We start from the raw sequence: 26,741 nt of genomic DNA, 5'->3' as shown, positions 1-26,741 counted from the left end.
GGGAGCCGCCCGCACCTTGCACCTGCCGGGGCGGCGGGGAGCCTCCTTCCCCAGGGCGCAGGGGCGGCCTCGCCCTGCCCACGGCTGTGAGGTGAGGAGGAGGCGGCGGGGCTGCGCCGCTCCCCTCAGCCGCTGAGGAGAGTAACGGTCGCTGCGCGAGGACGACGAGGGCGGGAGCCCCCTCACGGGGCTGGGCCGTTACGGAGGGCGCGCGGCCAGTGCCGCCTCGTGCCCCCCCCGCCCGCACACACCTGCACGCGAGAGCGGTCCCGCGGCCCGTACCTGCCCCGCGCGCGGTGCCGGGCGGCCACTACGCGACGGCAGCGAGGAGCGGCATGGGGCGGGCGGCGGGCAGGGGGCGCGCCCCGCCGGACCTTTAAACGGCCGCAGGCAGGCGGGTGGCGGCAGGACTACACTTCCCGGCGGGCCTCCGGGGCCCTGCCCGCGGCTTAGGGCGCAGGCGCGGCGGCAGGGAGGTGGCGGCGGGCGTTGCGGTTGCGCCCGGCCTTTACCTCACAGAGGCGTCGGCGCCGCCACCGCCTCTCCTCAGCGCTCGGCAGCGCGGCCCCGGCCCCCTGAGCGCGCGGCCCGCCCAGGTCGGTGCGGGGCGGGAGGGCGGCTCCGGCTCCTCGCTCCTTTCTCTCCCTCCTCGGTGCCGCCTTTGTCGGGGCCGCGGGGCCGGGGCGGCCATGTCGGAGCAGCCGGGCCTGGCCCTGCAGCAGACCATGGACAGGTACGGGGAGGGGGGCGGCTGAGGGACCCCCGGGACAAGCTTGGGTCGCAGGGGCTGGTGCGAGGGGCAGGGCTGTCTGCTGTCGGGGAGGACCCGGAGTGGGGCAAGCTCTGGCGTAAATCAGTGTGAAATGTGGCGGGCGCCGGCCTGGTGTCGTTATCGCTAGGGCTCAGGAGGGCTGCGGCGTCGCCGCGGGGTGTGCGAGGGTTGCTCTGGAGGCTTTCGGGCCGGAGGAGGAGGGCAGGGATGGAAGGGCGCTGGGGGTCTGGGGAAGGCTGCCCAGGTCCTGCTAAGCATTGACGTGCTCGTGGTGGAAAGCACCCAAAGGTGAGCTCGGCTTACCTTGGCCTCACGCGGTGTGCTGCTGGTTTTATGGTCTCTAGAGAAAGCTTATGGTCGCCTTTTGGAGTGCTGTTAAAAGGTACAACCTGTAAACTACTGTGACTTCAGGTTAGGGGAGGAAGGATGTTTACTCTTAGGCTTGTTTTCTCTTTATGGCTTCATCTGCTTATGTAGCACTTTCACCATGTTGGGCTGAGGGCTTAAGATTCCTGATGTACAGCCTTGAGTCATCCAGGAAGCCCTTAAGACTTTCTTCTATAAACATCAAAATAAATAACCTGTTATTTAGCAGGTGTGATAGCCAGCTATTTCAGAAGGTGGGGACCCACAACTAGTCAGTCTTCTGCTGATAACACCTGTCAAGCTTTAAGCACAAGGAAGCAAAAAACCCTGGTGTTTTTTCTCCTTTTCAGGTCACCCCTAAGGAAAAAAGGATTTAGCGAAGTGCAGGCTGTCATCAGGCAAATGATGGAGACATAAAGCTATGTGAGGCAGGGGCAGAGCTTGCACACAGCTTGGAAGGTGAGGATGATGAGGAATTTCAGTTCCTTTCAGAATGAGGATAAAAGTGAGTTGTTGTGGGGGAGAGAAATATTTTTTTTACTGTATTTTAGGAAAACTGGAGAATTGAGTTTATAATTTAGAACAGTAACTGTCAAGGAGGCTAGGAGTCAGGAACTAGAAATGTTTTTGCAAGAAGCAACAGGAAGGAGGTAGTTTTACAAGTATTATCAAGAAAGTAATTAGTTTGACTCTTTCTGTGAATCTAGGGAATAAAAGGGAAGAGGGTTAAGACAAAATAAGGGGGAGGATGATGGCAGAGCTATTATGTAGGAAGAGGGAAGAATGAAGATCATGAGTGGAAGAATAGTTTCAGATAAATTGATTCTGCAACAAATAAAACTCATTTCCATCCTGAAGTTTGTAGTCTGATAGTACATAGCATGCTGTTATTTTGGAGGCAAAGGAAACAGGGATATTCTGAATGGATGCCCTACTGTCTATGGCTGCTTTATCATATTGCAAAGTCCCAATTAAGCATTTTGGGGTATGTCTGTGAGATGGTGTTTGTTTGGGTAGTAAATCAGTGTAATGGGGATGACTCTAACTGAAAACTGAAGCCTTTCTCTTGTATTTTTAACAGTACTTGGGACTGTCATGCAGAAGGCTGCAGAAATCACAAATCTTTTGTGATGTTTTTGCAGCTTTTTTTAAGCTTACATTTTGTAAAAGTGTCTTGTTTCCTCTATCTTGGAAGAGGCTTTAAAGCCTTCCCAGCATTAGCAAAAGCACTGTTTGTGATGGTGTTACAACAGGCTATAGAAAAACCGTTAGAACCACATGGTGTCTATTCCAGTGGAAAAAAAAAGTCATGAAAGATTTAAGTGAAAATTCATTAACTAAATTCCTTTCTTTTACTTGGTGGCCAAACCAGTTCACTCTTCTGTAGTTGTTATGCCCAATGCATATGTGGGGTTTGACGTATGTTTAAAAGTCTTACATCCTTTCAGCTATGTGAAATTGTAGTTTGTATCTCTGATCCTTTTTGAAGACTTTTCCTACTAAGTTTGGAGTAACAGAGTTGATCATCTAAAATAATTAGAAGGTATCCCTGACTGACTTAACAACAAGGACAGCGGGAAGAAGTTTGAAGTACCTAGGCTTCATAAAAGGAGGTACGAAGAGAGACTGCAGGTGTCATGCAAGAGTTTATTTGGCTCAGTATAGGAGACTTAGAAACAGTTGTGTGGGAGACAATGAGTGGTACCAAGGAGCAAGATGCCGGTAGTAGGAGCTTTGAATAACCAAGACCTCAAGATGCAGTCAGTATAAATAAGTTTTGTGTTGCATACTGTGTTTATGCAGTGGTGTTACATTAGAAGAAACCCATTTTCTTTTTTCTGGTATTTCTTAAGATGCATAACCTATCTCATGTTGTATGTAGCTGTGGTCTAGATAAAACTCTGCTATTTCCCTTTGGGGGACATAACCTGTGGATTAATTCTCAGTAGGGATTCTGAAGGCCTGAAGTGCCTCTGCTTCCATCCTGTTATGTTTATTGCTAAGCACAGGTACTTATTTTCTTGGGTAGCAAGAAAACATATGCAAAAACTTAAGAGTAACTGTTAATGCATTATAATTTCACACAAAGAACATAGTGTTAGATTGAGATCTCGTAGTGAAGGATGCAGAAAATAGCTTTTCAGTGAATAAGGCTTTCATTTGAATCTAATATTTAAGTTATTAGAAGGAAAAAATTAGCTTTCTGTTCCAACTAGGTGGTCACACTGAGTGGTGGTGTACTGTTCTATTGGGAGTAAGTTTTTGCTGTAGACTGGAATGTATTCACTGCTTCATACAGAAGGGTCAGAGCTCTTAGATCAAGTTCTTAAATTATGTATTTGTGAGAGGACATCTGGTTTCGCTGGGCTCTTGGGTTGTACAACTTCTTTAATAAAGCAATTTGAATTTCTCTAGTACAGAGTGTCTCTAGCATCTCAGCATTGTTGCCTGGGATTCATTTTCACTTTAGGACCTTGTACTCCATCCTCCTTACTTTTCATGCATAATTTTAGTCTGTACTACTTTCTTGACAAGCAATATGCTTCTAATAAAAAGGGTAAATAGCTGTCAAGGTGTAATGAGTTTGTTGCTTGAAATTTCTAGCTAAGGATTTTATGCTTAGCTGAAGGATTGCTACAGCATGAATGCAAGGGGCAGGAGAAGTTGATGTGACCATAAAATGACACTGTCTGGAGTTTTCTGGTTTGTGGCATTCTAGAAACTAATCTGTGTGATTATCATGATACTTTCTTGCATCCAGGTTGGGATTTCAGTCTTTGTCATTTTTTTCTTCTGGCTCATGTTTAAGTAACAGGCTAGGTAGTAGCCTTAAAATGCCATTCTTTTCTGCATGCAGAATTCTGTAAAGGGCCATACTCCTGGAATGATGCATGCATTTGAACGCAGTGTTTATTGGCCAAAATGATGAGGTTTTATTATTTTATTTCCTTCATTCATGTTTTTAATGCCTAAATCACAGAGTAATAGTAATTTCCATTTGAAAAATTAAAATTGTGGCAGTGTGTGCTTTGTTAATCAATGTAAAGACACTTTTCAAAATTTAATTAAAATTAACAGATTACTTGGAAGTGCCTTAGAAATTGTAGCTATTGCTCTGAGTGTGCCAGAGAAACTTTACTTGGAAGTCAATCCTAAGGCATTTGTCAAATTTTAATAGGTAGAGGCCATCTGATGTGCTGTATGTATTTTTAATGCAAAAGCATTTTTCTTTCTTAAGGAAATACCCAGAAATACTCTATGCTGAATGGCTTTAGGATCTTGAACCTTTACAGTGGAATTACTGTGCCTTGTACACCAGCATTATGAACTGAGTCCTTATATTTTTCATATACCTATTTGAAAAAAGCCTTGAAGTGGAAGGTTTTTTTGTGTATTTTCAGGTTTCCTATTCAGTTAATTTTGTCTTTCGTTTCTGTGAATTTTGTCTCTGCACTGTTTAGGAGCAGTTCTGCCAAATGAACATTCATAAGCTCTGTGAGCTGCCTTGTGCAGCCCTTGGAGCAGGTGTTCTGGCTTTTTCATGCGTATTTCAGACACTTTCATTCTTTCTGGATAATGTTGAAATTAAGGTGCTGAACTTTCTAGTAGGTTTTGGTGCTAGATTTGATCAGAAACTTTTTAAAAAATACATAGATTTTTCCTGTGTAATTTGGTTGTTAAATGTAATTCTGTAACTTTGTTTGTAAGAATAAATAATGTGGAAATTCAGTTTGTTTTAAAGTTAAGTTTGTACTTGTATCTTGTCAGTATGTGCTTGGTAGCTCTCTAACAGCTGGGGTGCTACTGCGGTGCCATCAGCAGTGACCCTGTACCTACTACCCCCCCTAGCCACCTTAGAGGGCTTGCCTGGGACTCAGAGTTACTGTTGCTGAAACATGAGAAAACAAAACTATTCACTGTTAATCTTGCTGTGCAGTCTCTTTACTATGTTGACTCAACAGTTGCCTTTTGAAGTGATAAAATTTTGGGAAGCTATTAAACAGGTAGTTGTCATAGTAAGTCAGTGACAAGCCCACGTTGATGGAAAGCCCAGACAACGTAAATATTTGATTCATTCAAAAATAATATTGGAAGCTGTCAGATTTCTGTCTTTTTAAAGACTTTTAGGATAAATGTTTCATTAGGTAGCTTCTGATTTATATTTAGTGATGATAATCTGGTCAATCTGCTGTCTTCAAAGAAAAAACGTGTGTTTAGCCATGCACCTGCTTTTTCCTAGCTGTATCACTGCCTGTTCTCACATTAATGTGAGCCATAATGCAAGGATGTGCTAATATTTTTAAGCTTTATTTTCTTGACTTCAGTAGTATTATGTCTTGCAATTTGGTTATACTGAGGGTTCAGATTGCTTTTTTTTGTTGTTGTTTTTAGAGGATGTCCTGTGTTGATTTGTGGTAGGTTTTTACTATCCCAAGACAGTGCTTTCCTCCAATATACTTGTTAGCTGACCAGCAGAGTCACTTTTGCCTCTTTTTTTTTTTTTTTTTTTTTTTTTTTAGTATTTAAAGATATTAGTCAAAATGTGATGGATTATCTGAAGGTTTGCACAGGTGTGTTCTGTAGAATCAGTATAGTGGTCATTTTAGCATGGGCTAGTTTACAAATTGGTATACTTTACTTGCTGAATGCATAGCAGTAGTTCTTTCAGCTGTGGCTGATGTGTAGTCTTTCTTGAAGGAAAGTAGAGCAACATCATGTGGCTGTCTTGCCATTTCCCCTTGCCATTCCTGTTCTCTTAAAGTAATCCATCGGGTTGAGTTGCAGGTAGACTTTAAAATCAATTAAAAGATGACATGCAGACTTACAGTTCTTCTAAGAAATTACTTATCTTACGAAGAGCGGAATAATGTTACAACTGGATTTTCTTTCCTAGAGCACTTATTTGTCAGATGCTAGCAATTGAGGTTCAAAAGTTGCAAAACAGCAAATTCATGGGTTCTTTGTTTTCTGAACTGTGGTCAGATTCTGTTGTTTTCTTCAGTAAAAAAAAAAAAAAACCACACACGATGTTTTGTACATAATTTCCAGTTGCTCTTTTTATTCTGTTCTATGTGCGTGATGGAGTCTGTTTTGGTATGAAACATTTTGGTAGGAAAAGATTTGGTCATCTTTTCCTCCTGCTCTTCATAAGTGTGGGCTCTGATTTAGGTTTATTTGCACTGTTAGCTGTTTGCTACTTCCCTAAGCAAAGACATGGGTTAGGATTAAGACCTGAATGCTGCAACGTAACCAATATAATTAGTGCAATGTGGTCCTTGGTTTAAGAGCTTTCTTTGAGCTACTACTGGATTTTGTGCGCTTCAAATTGTCTCACTGGCTAAAATTGCCACATGAATAAATCTTTGTAGGAATGGAGCTCAACCAGATAAGATATGCAGGGTAATAAACAATGTAAGACACTTTACAAAATTTATGTGGTGTTCTTACTTTTCAAGAAGTATTTTCTCTGCAGTTCTGTTTGTTCTATTTGTGCAGATTAAGCATGCCTCTCTCTGTTGCCCTAACCAAAGGAACTGGTTTCTTTTTACACAATACAATTAAATGCTGTTTGTTGAAAGAAGGCTTTACCAGGCTTCTGGTTGAAGTTTGTCAGCAACCAGCAGTACCTGTCTTTCTGTTGTCCCTCCAGAGCAGTTTTGACCTGCTTATAAAATAAGAGTAAAGAATTGGGTTGTGCTGGGTTAATCTATACCAGAAAGGAACCAAGGTATTCTTTCCTGTCTCCTACTTCAACTAATTAGAGCCTAATGTTGATACAGGAAGGAAAAAGCAAAATCACATATACATTTTAGAGTGAGTTTGAATAATGAAAATTTGAAGCAGTAGTAACTAATAGCTTTCCTTTTTCTTTATAGCTTCATCCCAGGTACATCCTCCTGTTGCCAAAGGTTCTGCATAGATTGGGTTGTTCCTGTGTCTTATCAGTAAAGATGATTAGGGAAGACTGCAGTCCTGTAGAATGCCTTTTGCCCATCTGTATAAAAGTGTTTAGAATGTTACTTATAAGCTATCTTAACCTTTTGACTTTCATCTTACATGCATTATAATTTCCATTTTGGCATCTGCTTTGATATGCTGAAGGACAAACTTAAATGTTTAAACTTAGCAGCTACTTAACAATTAACTTCTACCTGCAGGTAGGTAACTGGCCCTGTTATTTAAATGTGAGGAAACTCCTGAGAAGCTGTTTATCCCATTTGGTACTAAAAATCTTAGTATCCCACATACATTGATTGTCAAGGCATTCAAATATTCTCATCTGCATCTACTTCATCTAAAAAGCTGTGCAAAAGACAGTTTATTGGTAGCTTCTACGTGGTACTGCTTAACTGTGACCCTGTGTCTTACAGCGCTTGCTGAAGTTAAACCTTGTGGCACCTAACACAGGTGTATTGAGTAACTATTTTAATATATGTAACTTACAGAGAAAGGTAAATTACAAGGTTCAAATATTAAATTTGCTCTAAAAAAAGTGCTACAAAACTAAAGTGGTAGTGAATATGCGAGGTGTGTAGGGCTTGTTTGATGCTTCTGTCATCCTAATGTGCTTCTGGTCCTACTCTGCTGCAGAGAGGGTGGGTGAAAGTGATACCACTTTCTGATGATCTTATTTTTCCTCTCTCAGCAACAGAATGAGGTGTGTGCTAGCTTGTTATAGGCTGTAATGCCCATCTTTATCCAAAGAGTGTGTGACTTGCTCGTTTTTACTGGCACTTGTGGCTTTCCACAAGTAAAAGTAAAAAAATGGCAAATCCGTCCTCAGTGCAGAAGAATGAAGGACCCAGTCTGAAGTGGGTAAGTTATTTTAAGCAACTGCTTAATGTTTTTAAATGAAGCTAATTAAGGATGCATTAAGTGCCTAAAGGTATGGGGCATATGATTTACTAGGAGGAACAAGAGAGCAGTTCTTCTTTCTTCTGAAGAGAAGGGATTGTGAGGACCAAGTAATAGTCTTCTAATACCTACTGAGGAGGTTATTAGAAAGATAAAACCAGGCACTTTTTGGAGATTTCTGGCAGGATGATGAGAAATGACGATCATAAATTTGAACTTGAGGCAGGGGGACAAATGATACTGACAGCTGAGTTGTGAAATGGGATGTCCAGGGTAAGCAGTGGTTTCTCTGTCCACAGGGCTTTTCAGGATTCAGATGCAGAAAGCTCTGACAATGTGGTATGAATTCGTTGTTGGTTCTGCCTTGGCTTTGAGCTCTGACTAAAGATTTCTTGTGGTCTCTTGCAACCCCAGTGATTCTATGATGCAAGGTCTAGATACAATCCCAATGTATGCAGGGAGACAACCCAGCATTAGGACTCCAGTTGCAGTGCATGACATGAGCAGACTATGCTGGTCATGCAGGAGATATGCCTTGTCAAGGTATATGTATTAACAAGACAGTGTTAACACATTGCAAAGGTGGTAAATAGTAGAATTTCAGTGGGTAAAAGTAGCTGGCATTCAGTGATTTTTCTGTGTGTTTTTCTTTTTTTTCTTTTTTTTTTTTTTTTTTAAGAAGCCATTTGTATCTAGTCTTTTGAATCTGATCTGATTTCTTCACAATCTTTTCAGGACATAAGAATTTAAAAAAAAAAAAACAACATGATTTTAAGGTTGTAATGTCTCCTTTATGTAGCTTTCTGATCTTGCCTCATGTTATATATGTTTCTCCTCTTCCTGGGATCTGAATACTTTGTTTAGAAGTCAATATTTTATACTGGAGTTAAAATGTGCCAGCACAAGTTAGCCTTCTGTGAAGGATATCATTACAGAAGGCCATGTGCTGAGTGCTTGTGATTGCTCTGCTGGTGAGTCATGCAGCCAGTTCTGCAGGGCACAGGGGAGAGTTACTTAATGTTATGGTCAGGCTCCTTGGAGTTTGGGTCACATTTACTCAGACTAAAGACTCTTCCAAATGTTCAGAGCCTGCCAAATTTGAGTAGCTGTTCTTGAGCTAATAACTAATTAGCTAATAACTGATTTTGAGCTACTAATATCAAAAATGCCTTCTTGGAGTTAAAAAAAAAAAAAAAAAAAATTTGAATCATTTTTTTGTGATCTTTGCCTCAAATTGTTCAGTTTTTATTATAAATATTAGGAAGCTGTAAGATGGCAGGCTCTTGTAGAGCTCTTTGGTTTGCGCTCTCATACTGTTAAAAATAGAAGTTATAAACTGAGAATATAACTTCAGTAATAGCATCTATTATATAAGCTCTTGAATTCAAAGCAATTTGCTTGCTTGGAAGTCTTCCTGCCAATTTTTGCAGATTTAGACCCCCACTTCCTATTTTTCTTTCTTGGATGAACAGAACAAAAATTGCTTACCCAATTTAACCATGGAACTCCATAGGTATGTATTGTACAAAAAACTGAACATTTCACAGTTACCTTGCCTAAGAAGGGAATGCGAAGTGAACAGCCATAGGTTTGGCTCTAAGTTGATGCTAATGTGTTTACTTCTAAATGTATTATGCCTAAAGACTAAATTGTATTTTCACACGTTACTTGTGCGATACTGGAAAATTACTGCACGGTTGGTTTGCCCAGTGCAGACTCTGAATGGAACGTAACTGCATTTCTTCTCTTTTATCCTGTGCTTGTCACAGCACAGGTTTGTCAAGATGGATAAACGTTTAGATGTGTCAGCATTGATCTATTCTGTATTTATGTTGATTCTGATATTTGTAACACCTGCCATCTGCTTTATACATATACTTCAGATTACCAGTATTACTATTTTTCTGATATGACTTCTATTTCCCTTCCCCCGTATTTTACATTGTTTCATGATTTTTCTGTAGTGGAAACTTAGGCCTTTTTGAGACTGGCTGTTGTATTTAACATTCCGGCTTAAAACAGATTAAAAATATCTTGATGCCAATCTTTGAAAACAGATAAGGCTAGTGCTTGCTTGAGGAAGCTAGTAAGTAAATGTTAACCTTCTGTTATGGAAAAGTAAATCTTCCAGGAGATATGAAGGACTAATGCTTGTTATTCTTTGCTTCAGAACTTGAACGATTAAAGGTTAAATTCTTTTATGTCAACTGAACACTTGTTTAAACTTGCATCTTGGCTGGTAGAGGACAAATGGGTATAGTTATTGCTCATCAAATGGCCCAGCTACTAACAGAACCATGATGAAGCATGAAGCAGTTGTGCAGTGATACCTAACCTTGGTGCATGAGCAGCGCTTCCGAGCAAGCTGCAGTAAGCAGAGTTGATTTGATGTCAAGGTTTGCCTCGATGCTAATTCATTTAATTCTGCGATGATGTCAGAAAGCTGTTTTCTGGGAACAATGACTGGGGAAAATTTTGTATGTGTAATTAAGCAAAAGCAGTGTCTTTGTAGAGCATCAGGGCATGCTTTGAGTCTCTTTATACTAAGAAACAGTCTCCCGTGTTTTAGAGCCTCAGATTAATTTTCTGCTGCTGGCATTGGTATTTTTTCACTCAAACCTTTCCCTATCCTCTCTTTATCTGTAGTCATATAGCATTGTAAGATGGAGAGCTAAATGAGTCACTTTCTGTGCATTGTTCTTGATTAAATGTTGTGGTTTTTTTTGCCAATGTTCTGTATGCATTGGTTTAATTGAAGTGTCACTGTCTAGCTGGAGAGGGTATTGACTGAGCTACTGAAAGCAATGATGCAAGTAATTTTTTTCTCCCACAAAAGAGTAGAATTCAGGTCATGATGACTGTGATCAAGGGTGTAGTTAAAGACACTTTTCCCAGGAGGCCTCAAAAGATTGAAGTTTGACAGATATATGGTTTCTTGTTTGCTATGCTTTTATTGTCTGGCAAGTAAATTTGATGCATTGGAAACCATGGAAACAGACAAAAATCAAAGTTTAGCACAGAGAAATGTGTAAAATATCCCTGGGGAGTGAGGGCTGATGTAAGAATTTAATACAGTAGATTGCAGATGAATTACAGGAAGAATAACTTTTAAATCTACTTTGAGGTTTTAAGCTGTCTTCCTTTGCTAAATCTGGCAGTGTTGATAGAACACTTTTTTTTTTTTTTTAGTGTCAGATAACAATCCATCCTCCTTTAATCTCTTATTGGCATAAAAATCAGATAGTTCAGCTTGTCAGAAGTTGGGTGTTCTACCTTACTAGCAGGTCATGTTATCAGTTGGAGAATGCTGTGTGTGGTCATCTTGCCATCTGGAGTTCTTGCAGCATCTTGAACATGCTAGCTGCTTTTCCTCCTTCAGCCAGGGTAAATATTACTATACAAAATCTAGCTGATCTTTTTTTTTTTTTTTTTTTTTTTTTTACTATTTTGATTACGCATTGACATTATGCTTTGCAGTTAGGTGCTGAGAGAAGCTGAGACATGAAACAGTGGTATTGTTACCTTAGTAATATTACATATTACTGTTAGTTTTTACTTTCTAGGTTCATCATCGTTGCTGGTTTTGTCAAACAATGCTAAGAATGTTTTCCCTATAGTATACTATCTGTATTACAAGAATCTCAAATGTTTAAGGCATTGACTTAATGCTATTAAAATTCTTCAGCACATGCTATGTACACTTGACTATGTGTGAAGCCATCCCATTCGAATAACATTCAAGCCATTTTTCAGTTTTGGAAGTAATTTGTGTGCATGTTTTTTTTCCCCGTTTGGTTTTAGTCACTTTTTCCTTCCTCAGTCTGATGGTAATAATCAAGTGTTACTGCCCCCTAGCAGTTGCTTAGTGTCCTAGATTGCCAGAGGTGTATGCCTAATTGCTAAAATAATGTCAGCTTAATGAGTAAAAATGTTTCAGTAATAAGGTACTTATTACATGAGTAATGGTGTTGCCTGATTTACCCTTTGCACATTTTTAGGTGGGCCCTGTTTTCCATCTCCCCTTAAATAAAACGAATGTTTATAACAGTGAAATTCTCCGTGTATGTAGAGACCCAGAGTAAAGCCACTGAGCCTTGCTGATTTCTCAAATTTTCCTTTTGAGAAAGTGAGTATGATAATAAGTGAAGCCCTCAAGATAATTGAATTTTGAAGTCTTTACAGAAGGCATAGGCTTGAATAACTGGTTGTAGCAGTTCAATTTGTTCTGAAGTATTTTATTTTTTTACCATTAGTTTAGATTCTTTGATAAATTAGGGACTAAAACCCAATGAGAGCTTGGAAGTGCTTAAATGTATGGTAACTACATCTGTGGGGAGCTTCGTGTTGAAGCTTGGTTGGAAGCAAAGGCCGTAAAGCCTTGTAAGGCACGATCCAAGCACAATAGGTGGTGGCTGGCAGTCCAAGGTTTAATTTTATCCGCAAGCTAGAAAGTTGCCAGCAGGATTCTGTGAACTGTCCTTTACTTGTATCTCTGCCTTTATATAGTGCGGTTAACTCAAGTGTAAAATATTTCTCCTTAATTGGAGCTATAATTGAGAGTATATAAATAAGTTTAAGTTGAACTTCTGGTAATCACTAGATCTTTCTGGTACACCTTCTAGCTAATTATTTTGTTTTGCTTTTATGCATTTGATTGACTGCTTATTAGGTTTTAGTCATCTGTGGACTTTTTAAAAGCTTTTTAGAACTCAGTTTAAACAATGCTGTTCAATGATTAGAGGAACTCAGGGCCTTTATATGGATACTGGTTGTGTGGCCATATGTTAATGCCAATGTTAGCTTGATATTCTCTATTTCAACTTTCCCTGCTGTTTTTGACAAAAGTAATACTTCTGCGGTAAAGGTTAGTTAGTATTGTTTCTAGATCTTTTTCTCAGCAGTACACCCTATCATTGATGACCAGGCAAAGCAGAATTGGATATTAGGTCATTTGACCTTTAGCAACTTCTGTTTAATATTTTATACTTTGTTTCAAGGGGACAGCATGCTTTCTAGCGGAATGATTCCAGTTGGCATATGCCTGCAATGCTGTGCTGCCTTAAAAAGGGCCAGGAGAAGTCATGATGGAGCTTCCAAGGCTGGTGTCCTTGCCCTGGAATATATGTACACTGGTACCTCACTGGACTCTTCTCTGCACTCTGAGAGTGCTTGTTTTTTTCTTAGGACACTGTAAGGACTTCTAGAGTTTGATAGACAGAGCTTGGCTTGAAGATGAAGTGCTGTGAGGCCTGGGGAAATAGTGGTGTTCTGTCTAATTCTGCTGTAGTCTTCCTCTGCTAACCAACTTCTCCCATTGCGATATGTAGGTCTGCATGCATTGGTTCACTGTGCTGCTATTGTTATCAGCTGTTTCAGCCTTTTCACTCTTTTTGGATGTGAAATTCAATTGTGATAAGACACTCAGGCATTTACTGCTTAGCAGAATAAGAATGCTTTATTCTGATATCAAGATAAAAGCAAATTTTTGCTTCTTTGTGGAAGAGTGCTGTGCTTTATAATATGGGAGGAATGCAAAAAAGAAATCTTCAATTTCTTGTATTTTATGAAGGATCTGTAATGGAAGGAAAATGCTTTCTAGCTTATGGTAAGTGTGAAGTCCTGCTAAAAGTCCTAGGACAATTTTCTTCACTCAGTTCTCTGCTTTTATTTGCAGGTCCGATGTGTATGCCACTGAATGTTAGGGAAAAATTCCAAGGCTTGCAGCACTGAATACTTGGAACCAGGCTATAAACAGCTGTGCTGTCCCAGTCTCACAAGCCCTCTTTCCATTAAGTGTTGTGGACACAGGAATGTCCACTGGGCTTATGGGGCCTTACAGATTTTTGAGAACTTTTGACTGGTAGTATACAGCTAACGTTGCTCTGAAACTACTTTTTGTATTGCTTGCAGAGTCACGCCTGCCTGAAAACAAAGCTGTATCATGACTAATTCAGCTCCCACAGGCTGGCAAATTTGATTTCAGTAACATGAATTAGAGCCTCTCCTTCTTGCTATTTAAGGCTGATTTGAATAAGGAAGTAACCTTTGGAAGGAATATAACCCAGTAAAACAGGGAGCAGTCTGCCTGTATGCCTGTTGTGCAGCATCTTACTGGGGTGGTGGAGTTACACCTTCTAGGAGAGTGGCTTCCTTAGCAATGAACTCATGGGTTGGAGAAATGTCTTTTTAGGCAGGCCCTGGATTTCTCAATTACTCATAACAATATTTGGAGTACAGGCTCGCAGGTCTTTAACACAGCTTTCTATTTATTTGCTTGCTCTTGACATGTGCAGTCTCCTGAAAGGAGTTTATCTTTGGAGAATAAGACGGACACTGAGGGAGTTATTCTCAGAATTGAATTTTTGACACTAGACAGCTTAAGATAATGGGGAGCTGAATCTAAAAGGCATTTGTAATCTTATATTCAAAGAGAGATGACTGGCTGGCTTTTTGTGTGTGGTGTGCTTTTTTTTTTTTTTTTTTTTTTTTGCCAAGGAAGTATGGAAAAATACATTAGTAGTATTGATTTGGCTCTGTAGAAAGTCATCAAGGAAAAAAGGTTAGAGTTTCTATCAGAAACAATGCTTTGTTCTACCTTGTCAGCCTTTTCTGTTTCAGGTTATCTGAGTAGCAACCTCATTCAGTAGCGAGAATCAAGGTCATATTTTATTCAGTAAAAGAAAATGGAAAATCTGGCAAGAGCCAAGCTGCTTGTTTTGAGATGGTTTTATTTAGCTCTTTCTGCTACAGCTGCTGTCAATGGAAAGAGATAAAACTGATGACAAAAATACAAGGAATTTACTGTTCATTATTCATGACGTGCTATCGACTGAAGTCTGTAAAGGACTTTGTTATTCTTTTCATGGGTCTTCCAGTTTTTCAGATATGATTGCCTGGCAAGAAATTGGATGAAGCAATTAAGGAAATGATGCAGATTTTCATATTAACCTTAACAGAAAACTTGAATAGAATTTAATCTACAGGGCACTCATGGACAAATTCACTGGTTAAAATTGAAGTGCAACAAGATTATTTTCATGCTGAAATCTCTTATTTGAATACACTTCAGACTTCTGTGGCTTGGTGGCATCTCACCTCGCTGGCACCTACAGCCATAAGTAGCTCTGTTGTAAAGCTCCTAACTGAGAAACAAAAATCTAAGTTACAAATGTAGCCTTAAATAGGATGTGGAGTGAGTGAAACTTCACCTATTAATAGATCAAAGAATTAAACTGTGGAAGATGAAGTATGCTATAAGTCACTTTGTATTGTTTGTTCTTAAAATAAATGAGGATTTCCTTGGTATTTTAAAAAAAGTTAAACGTAAGAACTGGACTTCTTTAAGAACTCCTTGATTGAGTGCAATGAACCACAATATCTGTGATGCTTGGTAATACTGTCATGTCTTTGTAGTGGTTGCAGCTTTTTCATTTAGACTCTTACAAACATAGGGCTTGTCTGTCTTTCCTCCTGTTCTGGAAGGCTGATGCCATTTAGGCTGCTAAAGGTACTTTGAGCCACCAGGAAGGTAAACAGGTGGATTGTGTTACACAAGGGCATAACATAAGGATTCTGGTTTAAACAGGTGTTGCAGGGAAGGGCAGAAAGGAGCTGAGTCAGACTTCACATTTACTTTCCCATTAGGATGAGCGAAACAAGTTGTAGTTTTGATCTAAGATACAGTCTTCAAACTGAGCAGTCTTTATAAGTGTGCACTGATGCAGTTCTGGTTTCAGAGCAGAAACGTCGGGAAACTTGCATCTGCACATACCGTAATATGCTCTGTACTTAAAACTGCACATGGTGACAGATCAGTTATGTTAGTTTTACTGATGTTATTGTTCAATATTGAAATTCCTTTTTGTGCAGTCTTCCCTGGAATCTGCACCCTAAATTGCATCCTTTCATGTTTGCTAGTAGTAAGTGCTACAAGTTACATTATACTCTTACCCACTTGCAGCTTAATTTCAGTATATTTCCACCACTATAAATAAAAAAAAAAAAAAATTCAATGCTTTAAAACAAGCTCTTGCAAATATTATGTAGGCCCAGTTATTCCTATAAACAAAATATTCTTATTCTGTAGGAAAACTGTTCTAGTTCACAAACAGAATGCTACCCAAAATAGTGAGGTTTTAAAAGGAAATTGTTAGACAACATTTTGCCTTGCTTAAATTTCATCAGGCTCTAACTTGAAGCTTTAAGTATTGAAACATACTAACTGTATATCCAGGTAACTCTTCAGACAGCAGAGCTTTCCTGCTCTAGTGTTGTAGTAGTGTTTATGTACTTTGTAATTTAGTTTATATTATACAACATTGTTCTATCAAAATGAAATACTTTTTAATAAGATAAAGGAATTAATTTGGTAATTCTTTTCAGGTTTATTACATTTTATCATTTGTTAAATGTTGTCATGGAAATCCATTGGATTTAGTTTCCCAGGTAACAGACTACTGTACAGATTTTGCATTTTTAATTTTAAAACTTACAAAATGTTTTGTATGGAAAGAGATGCTGACAATACAATTTAAAAATAGAGGTTGGACTACAGTCTCAGTGCTTCTTAAGTTATAAATGACCCAAAAGATAAATTAGTAATTCAGAATGCGTTAAGCATCTACCTAGCTGTCTAATATTACGTTAATACCAGAACAAGTCTGGTACAAAATACTTGCATTTCTGGTGATTAAGCATGAAGCAACAGAAATCATTTCTTGTTACACATTTTCTAAAACTGCATGTGAAAGTTTAAGCACTTAAAAGTAGCAAAAATATCTTTTTTCCTTCCTGTAATTTCAGAAGCTGCTGGGTTTGTTTTGCTACCGATGAGGATGATCGGACAGCAGAGTGGGTGAGACCTTGCAGGTGCAGGGGCTCCACGAAATGGGTTCATCAAACTTGTCTACAGCGCTGGGTGGATGAAAAGCAAAGAGGAAACAGTACTGCTAGAGTTGCTTGTCCTCAGTGCAATGCAGAATATTTAATAGTATTTCCAAAGCTAGGTAAGACATATATCATTTAAATTTAAACATAATGTAATTGGTTGTTTCTGCATGTTGTTCTTAATTTTTTGCCTTTTTATGCTCAGAGTCAATTCTATTGGAAACTTCTCTAGTCCATTTTCCAGACAAGAAACATCGTATTCTGCTTACATCATATTTGATGGCTTAGTTAAATATCTCCTGCAAATTTTGGATATGTTCAACTTAAGTATATTACTAAGTCTTACAGGTGACTGACCTATAATTAAATGTATGGTTAATGTGATTTCTTTCCCCCTTGTTGAGCAGAGTGGGGGCTTCTTTCACCAATTTCCATATTAGGACATAAACACATTCCCCCCTCCTTTTTTTTTTTTCCTCAGCATGCAGAGAAACTGTTACAAAAAGAAATGCATAAGAAGAAACCTTACTGGGCAGCCTGTTGCACTACCTGAAAAACACTTTTACTTTGTTCAGGAAGTATTCCTGAGTGAATCTTGATATATATTCAAGAGGCAGAATATCTATATTTCGTTGCTGGGCACTGCTGTAGATCTGTTCATCAAGGTGGAACAAAAAGTTGGAGATTGTCTTCTAGAGTCTACTCACCTGAGTAGCCAACTAGTACTCTGCCACAATATGGGGAAAACATTTAAAATAAGTTATTGCTTTTATTCCATTGGACCCCTGTTTGCCCATATGTTATACAAGGTATATTGAGCAGGGCAAGAGAATAAAACGTTGCCCTGAGTAACTGATACAGTAATTTGATTCTCCTTTCCCACATACGGAAATACATGAATAATTATTGTTGTCACACATAGCGTCCTTTACTATATTTCATGTTCAATGTGGGGCTAAGATGAATGGGGCAGTTCATAGTCAACAATAATGCTGTTCCAGTCAATTTTCTATTTTGCTGTTGTCTTTTCATCACCATAGCAGCTGAAAACTTCAATTTTGATCAAAAGTATAACCGCTTGTTAAACGTTATTATAGCATGTGTCTATAGCCACTTAAAGGATTTTGAAGTAAGACTTCATAAGATTTTATTTCTGTATTGAAACGATTGAAAATGACTTGCATTGTAAGTTCTTAGGGATAGGACCTCTTTTCTGTTAGTATAAGGGCTGAAAGAATTAAGGTGCGAGGAAACTTTTGAGTGCTGACACATTGCCAAGGGGAAAGAAAATACGGACTAGTATACTGGTGATAATCAAGAAAACAAAACAGCGTAACTTACTACCATGTACTACCATGTTATTCTTATTATCAGTCCCTAAGTCAGCTTTGCTATAAGGATAAGGTAGAGAGGAATCAATCTTCATTGTGGAGAAGGCATCAAGTGATGATAAATTAGCATTACCTTGGGGAGTGGAGCGGGAAGGGGGGGGAGCGTGAAGGGGGATTTTGATTACTGGACACTGAAAATGTGCCACAAAACGTGAAGCTGTTTATGTGAGATGCATGAAGCTGTTTACATGCAATGCATTCCCATTTTATTTTGGCAATGGGCAGAAGGGAAAACAACTGTAGTTTGGAGAAGAAGTGTACACAAACAGGCATTTTCATTTGTTCTTGTAATTTGTGGCATACTTTCTTTATTTGGGAGCTAAGATTCCTAGATACTAACATCTCTACTTGTGATAAAGCTGGCCTGAAATTCTTGTATGAGACTGTTCAGCTCTTGCATGCAGGTTTCTTGGAATCTTTTGATATATTTTCCCTCACGCTATCAGCTTTTTCATGGTAAAGATGAAAGGGGCATAAAATTTCAGATGTCTTATGTACTGTTACACAAGTTCATAGCAGAGCTGGAGAATGATTTTGTGTTCATCAATGCTTTGTTATGAGCTTAAGTCCTTAAGCAAGTGAGACAGTTGTGCCCTCTTTGCAGCTCTTTTTAGTAACCCAGAACTGTTATATCACAACTCAACTATAAGTCAATCAAGGTTACATCAGGCAGAGTTAGGATGCTAGGATATTCTCCTGCAGTCTTGCCAGTAGCCCCCTCTCTGTGCCATAGCATTTGAAGACATTACTAGTCATACAACTCAAAACAAACAAAAAAAGGTTGCTAGAGTAGGTAAGATGTTGCATCTAACCAAGTTTCCATGCGGTGGCATGGTTCAAAAGCTTACTTACATTGAGACCTCTCTAATATACTGCTAGAAACACTTCTGAAAATAGGTGTCTGTGAAAGGCGCCTAACACAGCATTTTTAAAGATAATGTAATTGGCATAAATATCAATTTAAACATTAGCTATTATCTTTATAAGTAACAGTGTAAATCTAATGTATTTACCAAATCAAAACAACCCCCCTCTTAGTCGCTATCTTCATGTTATAATTCCAATTAAAATTTAATAGGGCATACTGTTTTTAGAGATTGGTAATAACCATGTTATTAATAGGTGTTTTTTAATTACATAAGAAAATATTGCTTCCTCTTCAAAAAAAAAAAAAAAAAAAAAAAAAAAAAAAAAAAAAAACCTGCTTAAAACCTACGTATCTTTTAGATAATTATTTCAGCTTAATAACAAACCAGTCCTGGCAGAAAAGGCGCTGTTAAAACGCAATTGTTTTTACCACACTGAAAATCACTGACATACATGTTAAAGAAGAAAGTACAAAATACAAAAGTATTATTAAATTTCTACTTCCCTAAGTATCATCCTAAAAGATGGTGGCCTCTTTTTCTTGCTACTTTTTCCCTGAAGGGCTAACTAAAACATACATGTATTTTTTTCCAGTCTTTTCTCAAACTTCTATACGTAATTCTGTAGCTAATTACTTCCTTTTGTGATTAGGATTAGTAGGTGCAATTTGTTAATATTTTTGTCTTAGACTTATGCTGTTGCACTACCACTTTGCTGGTATGTATAAGGCAAGCTGTATAAGGCAAGCTTCAGTGCTTTGTGGTTGCCCTTTTAGACTCACTCAATATGATGGTTGTTTTTTTGGAGTCTCACGTCTTCACCTCCTTCAAAATAATACAAGCTTTCTGAATAGTGCAACTCAGCATTTTCAGAGACTGTGGGAAGCAGTCAAGATGTGTCAACTACTGTGTATTTAGTATTTGTAGTTATGGCCTTGTTGCTACTTCAATACATCGATAGGTAGCCCAGCAATCTTTTAAGTCTGGAAAATTAAACATAACTGTTAATACAATTGAACTGCTTGTTTGACGTTTCTGTATTTTAAGTAAAGTGTTCCTACTTCAAAAGCACTTTAATTTTGATACCTATTCAACAACAAATTGTTTGGCTTAAGAATAAATTATCTCTGTAATTACACTTTGTCAGCTACTTAAGAACTAATTTACATTGGTTGGTGTATTTGAAGCAGGATGCTGGTGAGGTGTTTTCTGTCTTACACGCCACAAGGGAAGATGCTTCCTGCCTTTAGAACTAGAGCTTTTTTACTAAAAGAACACGTTCTACTAGAAGCTGCATGCAAAGGTAGCTAATTTAAAGTACATGAGTAGTAGGGTAAAGACATGAGGCTCCAGCAGAACTGGATTAGCAAGTTAAATAAGGATAGTTCTGCCCAAGTTAGTTACTCAGCACTGCCTGCTGGACAGATACATAACTTAGCCATATGTACAATTACTTCGGCCAAGCCTGCATGTAAGCTAGATTGTGTTTAAATTGCAGGTCTTGAGTATAACATTTGCACAGTTCCAAAAAAAAAAAGTTGCAATCCTTGTATGAAGTCTCTGGATGCTACTGCTGTACAAATAGTATGCAAAAAAAAAAAAAAAAAAAAATGAAGGTATCTAACAGGAAAAATTAACGTGTATGACCTGGAGGAGGAAGTCTTTATGTAGAATCATGTCCACAGCATAGTGAGAAGTATGCACAAGTAGTCAACAGCTATGTTTACTTTCTGACAAGGTATATAATACATCCTGAAGTCCTTGTTTTAAAACATGAAATGAAAATAGTACTTTTCTGATGATGCTGATAAGTTTGACAAATACAAAAGAAGTGTGGAATGTGATCACGGTGACAACCTTTCTCACTTCCACACATACCTTTTAGACTTCAAATTTTGACTTTTGCTTTGCTGATTCTCATGCAGTCTTACAAAGAAAAGCTGTGAACATGCCCCAGCTTATCTCATCAAAGTTAGGGTAATATGTTACTTTGTGCAAGTCTGGAAATTGCAGCTGTCCATGAACAAAATGAACTCTATTTGTGCATTGTTGCCAAAGGCACTAAATAACCCAGGAAGAGGTTTTTTCCTCCAATATTTGAGAGGTCATCTTGTTTGTTTGTTTGTTTGTTTTTTAAAAAAAGAAACTGAATGTAATCCAACTCTTTTTCCAGTGGAAGCAATCTTTTATCTTGGCTGCTACTTCTTGCTGTGGAGTAGGATGACGTTTAGTGACAACATTCTTATGCTGATCTTTGACAGCTTCACCTAGGGAGTACACTTTAACTGATTGGTAGTTTTTTCTTTTGAAAACTAAAATATTTTAACAAAAAAGCCATTAAGACTAAAATGATTTCTACAAAAAAAGATGATTTTGATTCAACATGCACAAAGGGAGCTAAGTCATTTCTAGCAGTGTAAATTAGTCAGTGCTGTAAGGAGTGTATTTATCCCTCAGAAGATGTTGCTATGAATGAAATGGTAGGTAGAAATAAATTGCAAGTTTAGCTAAGTAGCTTCTTATCTGTACGTTCTCATAAGTAGCACGTGCGGGATGTCAGATTCATGTTTTGCCTAGTTTGAGCTTTTTTGTCATTGACAGATGCTGAGAGCTTTCTTTAGTATGCTTATACATACATCTTGAAATCTTACTTTTCCTCTGTCATAGGTCCAGTTGTTTACGTTTTGGATCTTGCAGATCGTCTGATCTCAAAGGCATGTCCGTTTGCTGCAGCTGGAATAATGGTGGGCTCTATATACTGGACAGCAGTTACGTATGGAGCTGTGACAGTGATGCAGGTACACATCTATTCCCCATTTCTAGATCTTACCAGTCTTTAAAAGCAAGGCTTTTAAAATAAAAACTAGTTAATTAGAACTCCTTTCTTTCGTTAGAATTACATTAAATATTAGCTTAAAATATTCAAAATGATTAAAGCAGCTAAAGCATGTGGTTAATAAATAAATTTAGGACAGGTTGATAGAAAGCTTTTTGCTTTTTAACTGATCATACTCTATCAAGCCAAGTATGCCTGTTCAAATTGGGTGCACAGTCTATACCTAAGAAACTTCATTACTTCTGCTCTGCTTGTGACAGGCTGGTGAACCCACTTCCATTCTCAAATAAATGCTATTAGTGCCAGACAACTAGTAATGAGTAGGCAACTCGTATTTTTCCATTTCTTTGGAAAAGGAGTGATTTTATTTTTCTGCAGATAAAGAAAGTAATTTTGCTAGTAGTATTCAAAGGGCTGACAGTGAATTTTTCAGTCTTAGCTCTCCTTTGTTACGTGAAGGAAAATGTGCATGCTCTGAATGATGCAATTGATGCATACACAACAAATGCAGACCACTTCAGATTAAGAGTATGTTTTCATTATTCAGATTATCTAGTTAATTGAAAAGACTGTCCTACTTCTGTTCTTGAGACCTTGCTACTTGAATATAAAAATGATGTTGACAGGTGCTGGACTATTAACTATTGTTCACAGCTATCCTAGTTCAACTGAAAGACAACTTTTCATAGACTGGCAGGACCTTTGTTACCATTTTAGTTGATACCTGCGTCTATAGCCCATAACCTTTGTTTTGCCTGAAAGCGTAGAAGTACTTCTGAAATCTAGTTGTACATAGATCATACAATAAATGCATCTGTATGCTTAGGTATTACAGTACACAATTGTAGCTTAGTTTATATATACAACCTAGTGCTTATCCATTTAAGTCACGTGGCCCTACTGTTTCTTGGACTGTGTGGTACTGCCATGCAGTTCAAATTGCTCCATCTCAACACTGTGTGCTATTTGCCTTTGTTTGTACATGACCTCATAGCAAAAACGTATGTGATAACCAGTTGAACTGGAGCCCATATGAGCTGATGTGGTCTCCCTGGTACCAAGCGTCAAGTGGCTGCACAAAAGTTACACAAAATGACTTTCAATACCTCCTCCAAAGGAGGCCCCTTACAGGGCCACTGCAAGCAACTATATTAATAAAAATGTAATTTAATGAAACGTACTAGTCCTTATCTTGTTGCACTCTGGGCCTTTTTCTACAGGAACTTTTATGATCTATGTAGCTTCTCTAGAACTACATAACCAAATGGAAAAATAAATACTACTTTCTGTAATTGCTTTGCTTTTGAAATGAGATTCTGGCCTTAAGCAATGGCAAGTTGTGGGTCTAGCTGAGCAATCACATGGTTACAACTTGACACCTACAGCCATTCAGACAGCTAGTTAAATCTTGGGTTTGAAGAATTAACTTTCTGGTTTAATTTTTTTTGATCATATGAATGACATGCTGTCTAATAACTTATTTTTTGCTTTTAATGAAGGATGTTAAACTAGGAGAAGAGGGAACTGTTCCATTCCTTTCCCACTCCAAATTTGCTGGATTTAATACGATTTCTGTCCTGATGCATTCCAGACCTTTTCCTTCAGTTGAAGGGCCGGAGAAGCACAAAAGCTCTTCTTATAGATTAATCTTGAGATGGAGAAACAGGGTTGACATTGTGACTTCAGGTGTAGGTTTAGTCACTAACAAATTGTACAAGGTTACTGAAAACAGAAAAATAGTAATTTAAAGTAAAAAGATAGTGAGGCTTTTTAGCATGGAGGAGGTCTATTAAGGAGAAGGATAACATTAGACATCACATTTTGGGTCGAGAAAGTTAAGAAGCTGGAAGAAAAATGCTGAATACTTTTTTGAATGAATAATCTTTTGGTGGCAACAATACTGGTTATGCCTATTTTTAGAAGTTGTGGTAAAGAATATAACTTCCTGTTCTACAAGAGTAAGATGGAATGCTTTTCAAAGCAAGGTGTGGTGTTGCACACCAGTAAGTTGTTCAGCTCTACCATGCTGCTTTCTCACTCTCCTTCCTCAAAAGAACAGGGGGAGATGATAAGAAAAAAGGCTCATGGGTTGGGATAAGGACATGGAGATCACTTACTAATTGATGTCATGGGTAAGACAGACTCAGCAGAGGCAGTTTAATGTAATTGCCTGTTGCTAACAGACGAGCAGTGAGAAACTAAAAGCAAACTAAAAACACCTCGCTCCCCATCCACATTCTTCTACTTCCTTTCCCTCCAAGCAGTGCAGGTGAATGGGGGCTGCAGGCAGTCCACGTCACTTCATTTCCACAGCTCCTTCATGGTCATTCTTCATGGCCCATGTTCCACGTGCAGTCCCTCCCACAGGATGGTGTCCCTCCCAAACTGATCCTGCGTGGACTTCCCACAGCTCTTCAAGAGCTTTCCTTTTTTTTTTTTTTTGTTCTCAGCCCTGTTAGATTCACTTACTTTTTGAAAGAGAATTTTTTTTTTTAAACTATCACGTACTCTTGTGTTGCAGTTGTAATTTTTAAGTTTTAGGCTGCAAATGCTAAGTTTTCTTCATGTCAGAAGAATAGTTTAGTACATCAGTAATAACTATTCTTTAAAATTATAGCATTAACCACATGTAAAACTGAGTAATGTACAAGTGAAACTTGTAGCTATTTCCACTACAATGGAAAATTATGTACCTCTTACTGAACTGTCTAGAGAAGCAATAACTTACAGTACTGCGGTCTCTTGCATAAGGTATTCCTAAGTAACATTTTGACTAAAACATTCTGAAATACTTGGCTATCAATTTATCCTTTCATAAGCAACACATAATCAGTTTGACTGCAGAATCAGTGATTTGCAAAATGGTCAGTTCTATGCATTTTGGGAAGCTTTCTATTTTTGTATTTTAAATATTTGTCTTCACTCAAATGCAGATGCACATGAAACCTTTCTTAAGATGGTAGGGATCTGTATTTCAGGTCTCAACAAGATTAATGATTTGTTAACTAGGGCTAGTAGCTTGCTCACCTGCATTATGCTTGATAAGTAACCACAGGTGCAATGGGAAAACTAAGTGCATTAGGTAAAACAGTGGGGTTTTTGTTAACTTGATGTGTGGGCAGTCCTCCAAAAAAGAAAAGACTTGTTTTAAGTTGTTTTCTGTTCATTTCTGTTTGTCCACATATATATGTATTTACCAGGTTGTGGGTCACAAAGAAGGTCTTGATGTCATGGAGAGAGCAGATCCTTTATTTCTTTTGATTGGACTTCCCACTATTCCAGTTATGTTAATACTGGGCAAGATGATTCGCTGGGAGGACTACGTGCTCAGACTGTGGCGCAAATACTCTAATAAACTCCAAATTTTGAACAGCATATTTCCAGGTAATATGACTATAAATTTAAAAGGAAATATCAAGCTTGAGTTTGCCCCTCTAGGAGATGGAGATGAGTCATGTTTTGCCATTCTTAATTGAAGGTGATGGTACCTTCCATCTGTTATGTTCAGTATATTTGGATTGTGTTTGTGTAGTATTTAGCGGGGAAGGAAGAGCAATAAGAGCAGGAGCGTGGTTTCAGTTAAGGCCTTAGTAATGAAACAAGCTACTGAAAATCTTGGCTTCATTTTTGAAAGTAAAAATTAATGCAGTCATTTAATTTAAATGGAATATTCACTGAAAAGGTTAGTTCTCAAGGTAACTGAACTGAATAATGAAGTTGGTGGGCTGTAGATTTATGATGAAGCAGAGGGAGGGCTGTGCTGTTCAAGGCAGTGGCTGTATATAATCTTTTCTTTCCCTACTCATCCCTTTAGGCATTGGGTGTCCTGTTCCTCGTATTCCAGCAGAGGCCAACCCTTTGGCTGATCACGTCTCTGCTACACGTATTCTATGTGGAGCTCTAGTTTTCCCTACTATTGCCACAATAGTTGGCAAGCTGATGTTCAGCAGTGTTAACTCAAATTTACAAAGGACAATCTTGGTAAGATTCAGTATTGTTTGATTCACAATTATAATATGGGAATGGGAAGTGTTGAGGGGGGAGGGAGGAAAAGTAAAAAGCCTAAGCTGAGCTAGGACTTGAAAGTAGCATTTGATTAAGGGTGGACAGATGTTTTCTTCTTTTAAAACTGTCTGTCTTAGCAGTAGGCAAGCATCACGTGTGAAAGACTTTTTTCCTCCTATGACTGAAACTAATCTCTCCTGGTCAAGGCTGAAACCTATATCTGGTACTGTGCTAGGCAATTCTTAACAGTAATTAAGGGTGATAATGAAGATGAGGAACCAGTATCTTCTAAGAACAAGTTCTGGAAGGGAAGACTGGGGTTTACATTCCCAACCTTCCTGTATTAACTTGTGTTTACTCTAAGAATATTTTTAATTTATTTTAATAAGAGGGGAAAGATAAACTCTCCATAAAACCGGAATGGAGGTAGAAAGAAAAGGAGAGGACAAATCTTTCTTTGTGAATAACCTCTCTGGTTTGCCTCCTTTTCAGAGGAAGCAGATGCAGTTTAATAAAGTGGTATCACTGGTTGATTTGACTATCACTTCAGTCCCCTTTTTTTTCCCCAATTCTAACGTGTCTTCCCAGCTCTAACCCATCTGCCAAATGTTAGACACAGTAATACTAAAACCAGTCATGCAGACTAAAGGCTTCTTAATGTCTCTTCTCACTTTAAAGAATTGAGATGAACATAGGTTAAAACTTAAAATAAATAAATAAATCTGATTTGAAAAAAAAAAGTTTACTTCACTCCATGCTTGCCT

General features: G+C 38.5%; 1 protein-coding gene across 1 annotated transcript in view; it reads left to right on the top strand.

Moving 5' to 3' along the window:
• The first annotated feature begins 471 nt into the window (after window positions 1-471).
• Window positions 472-26,741, top strand: part of MARCHF5 (membrane associated ring-CH-type finger 5) — a 29,030-nt gene continuing 2,760 nt past the window's right edge. The window contains exons 1-5 of the mRNA XM_084289917.1: window positions 472-733; window positions 16,796-16,998; window positions 21,804-21,934; window positions 25,173-25,356; window positions 25,787-25,953. Coding sequence (XP_084146043.1) covers window positions 690-733; window positions 16,796-16,998; window positions 21,804-21,934; window positions 25,173-25,356; window positions 25,787-25,953 — 729 coding nt within the window. The 5' untranslated portion in view covers window positions 472-689. The remainder of the gene's footprint in view (window positions 734-16,795; window positions 16,999-21,803; window positions 21,935-25,172; window positions 25,357-25,786; window positions 25,954-26,741) is intronic.

This window comes from Netta rufina (assembly GCF_964035555.1).
Source record: "Netta rufina genome assembly, chromosome: 7".
In the NCBI taxonomy this organism is placed as follows: Eukaryota; Metazoa; Chordata; class Aves; order Anseriformes; family Anatidae; genus Netta; species Netta rufina.
Note: the sequence above shows the minus strand (reverse complement) of the source record. Positions and strands in the feature narration are given on the sequence as shown.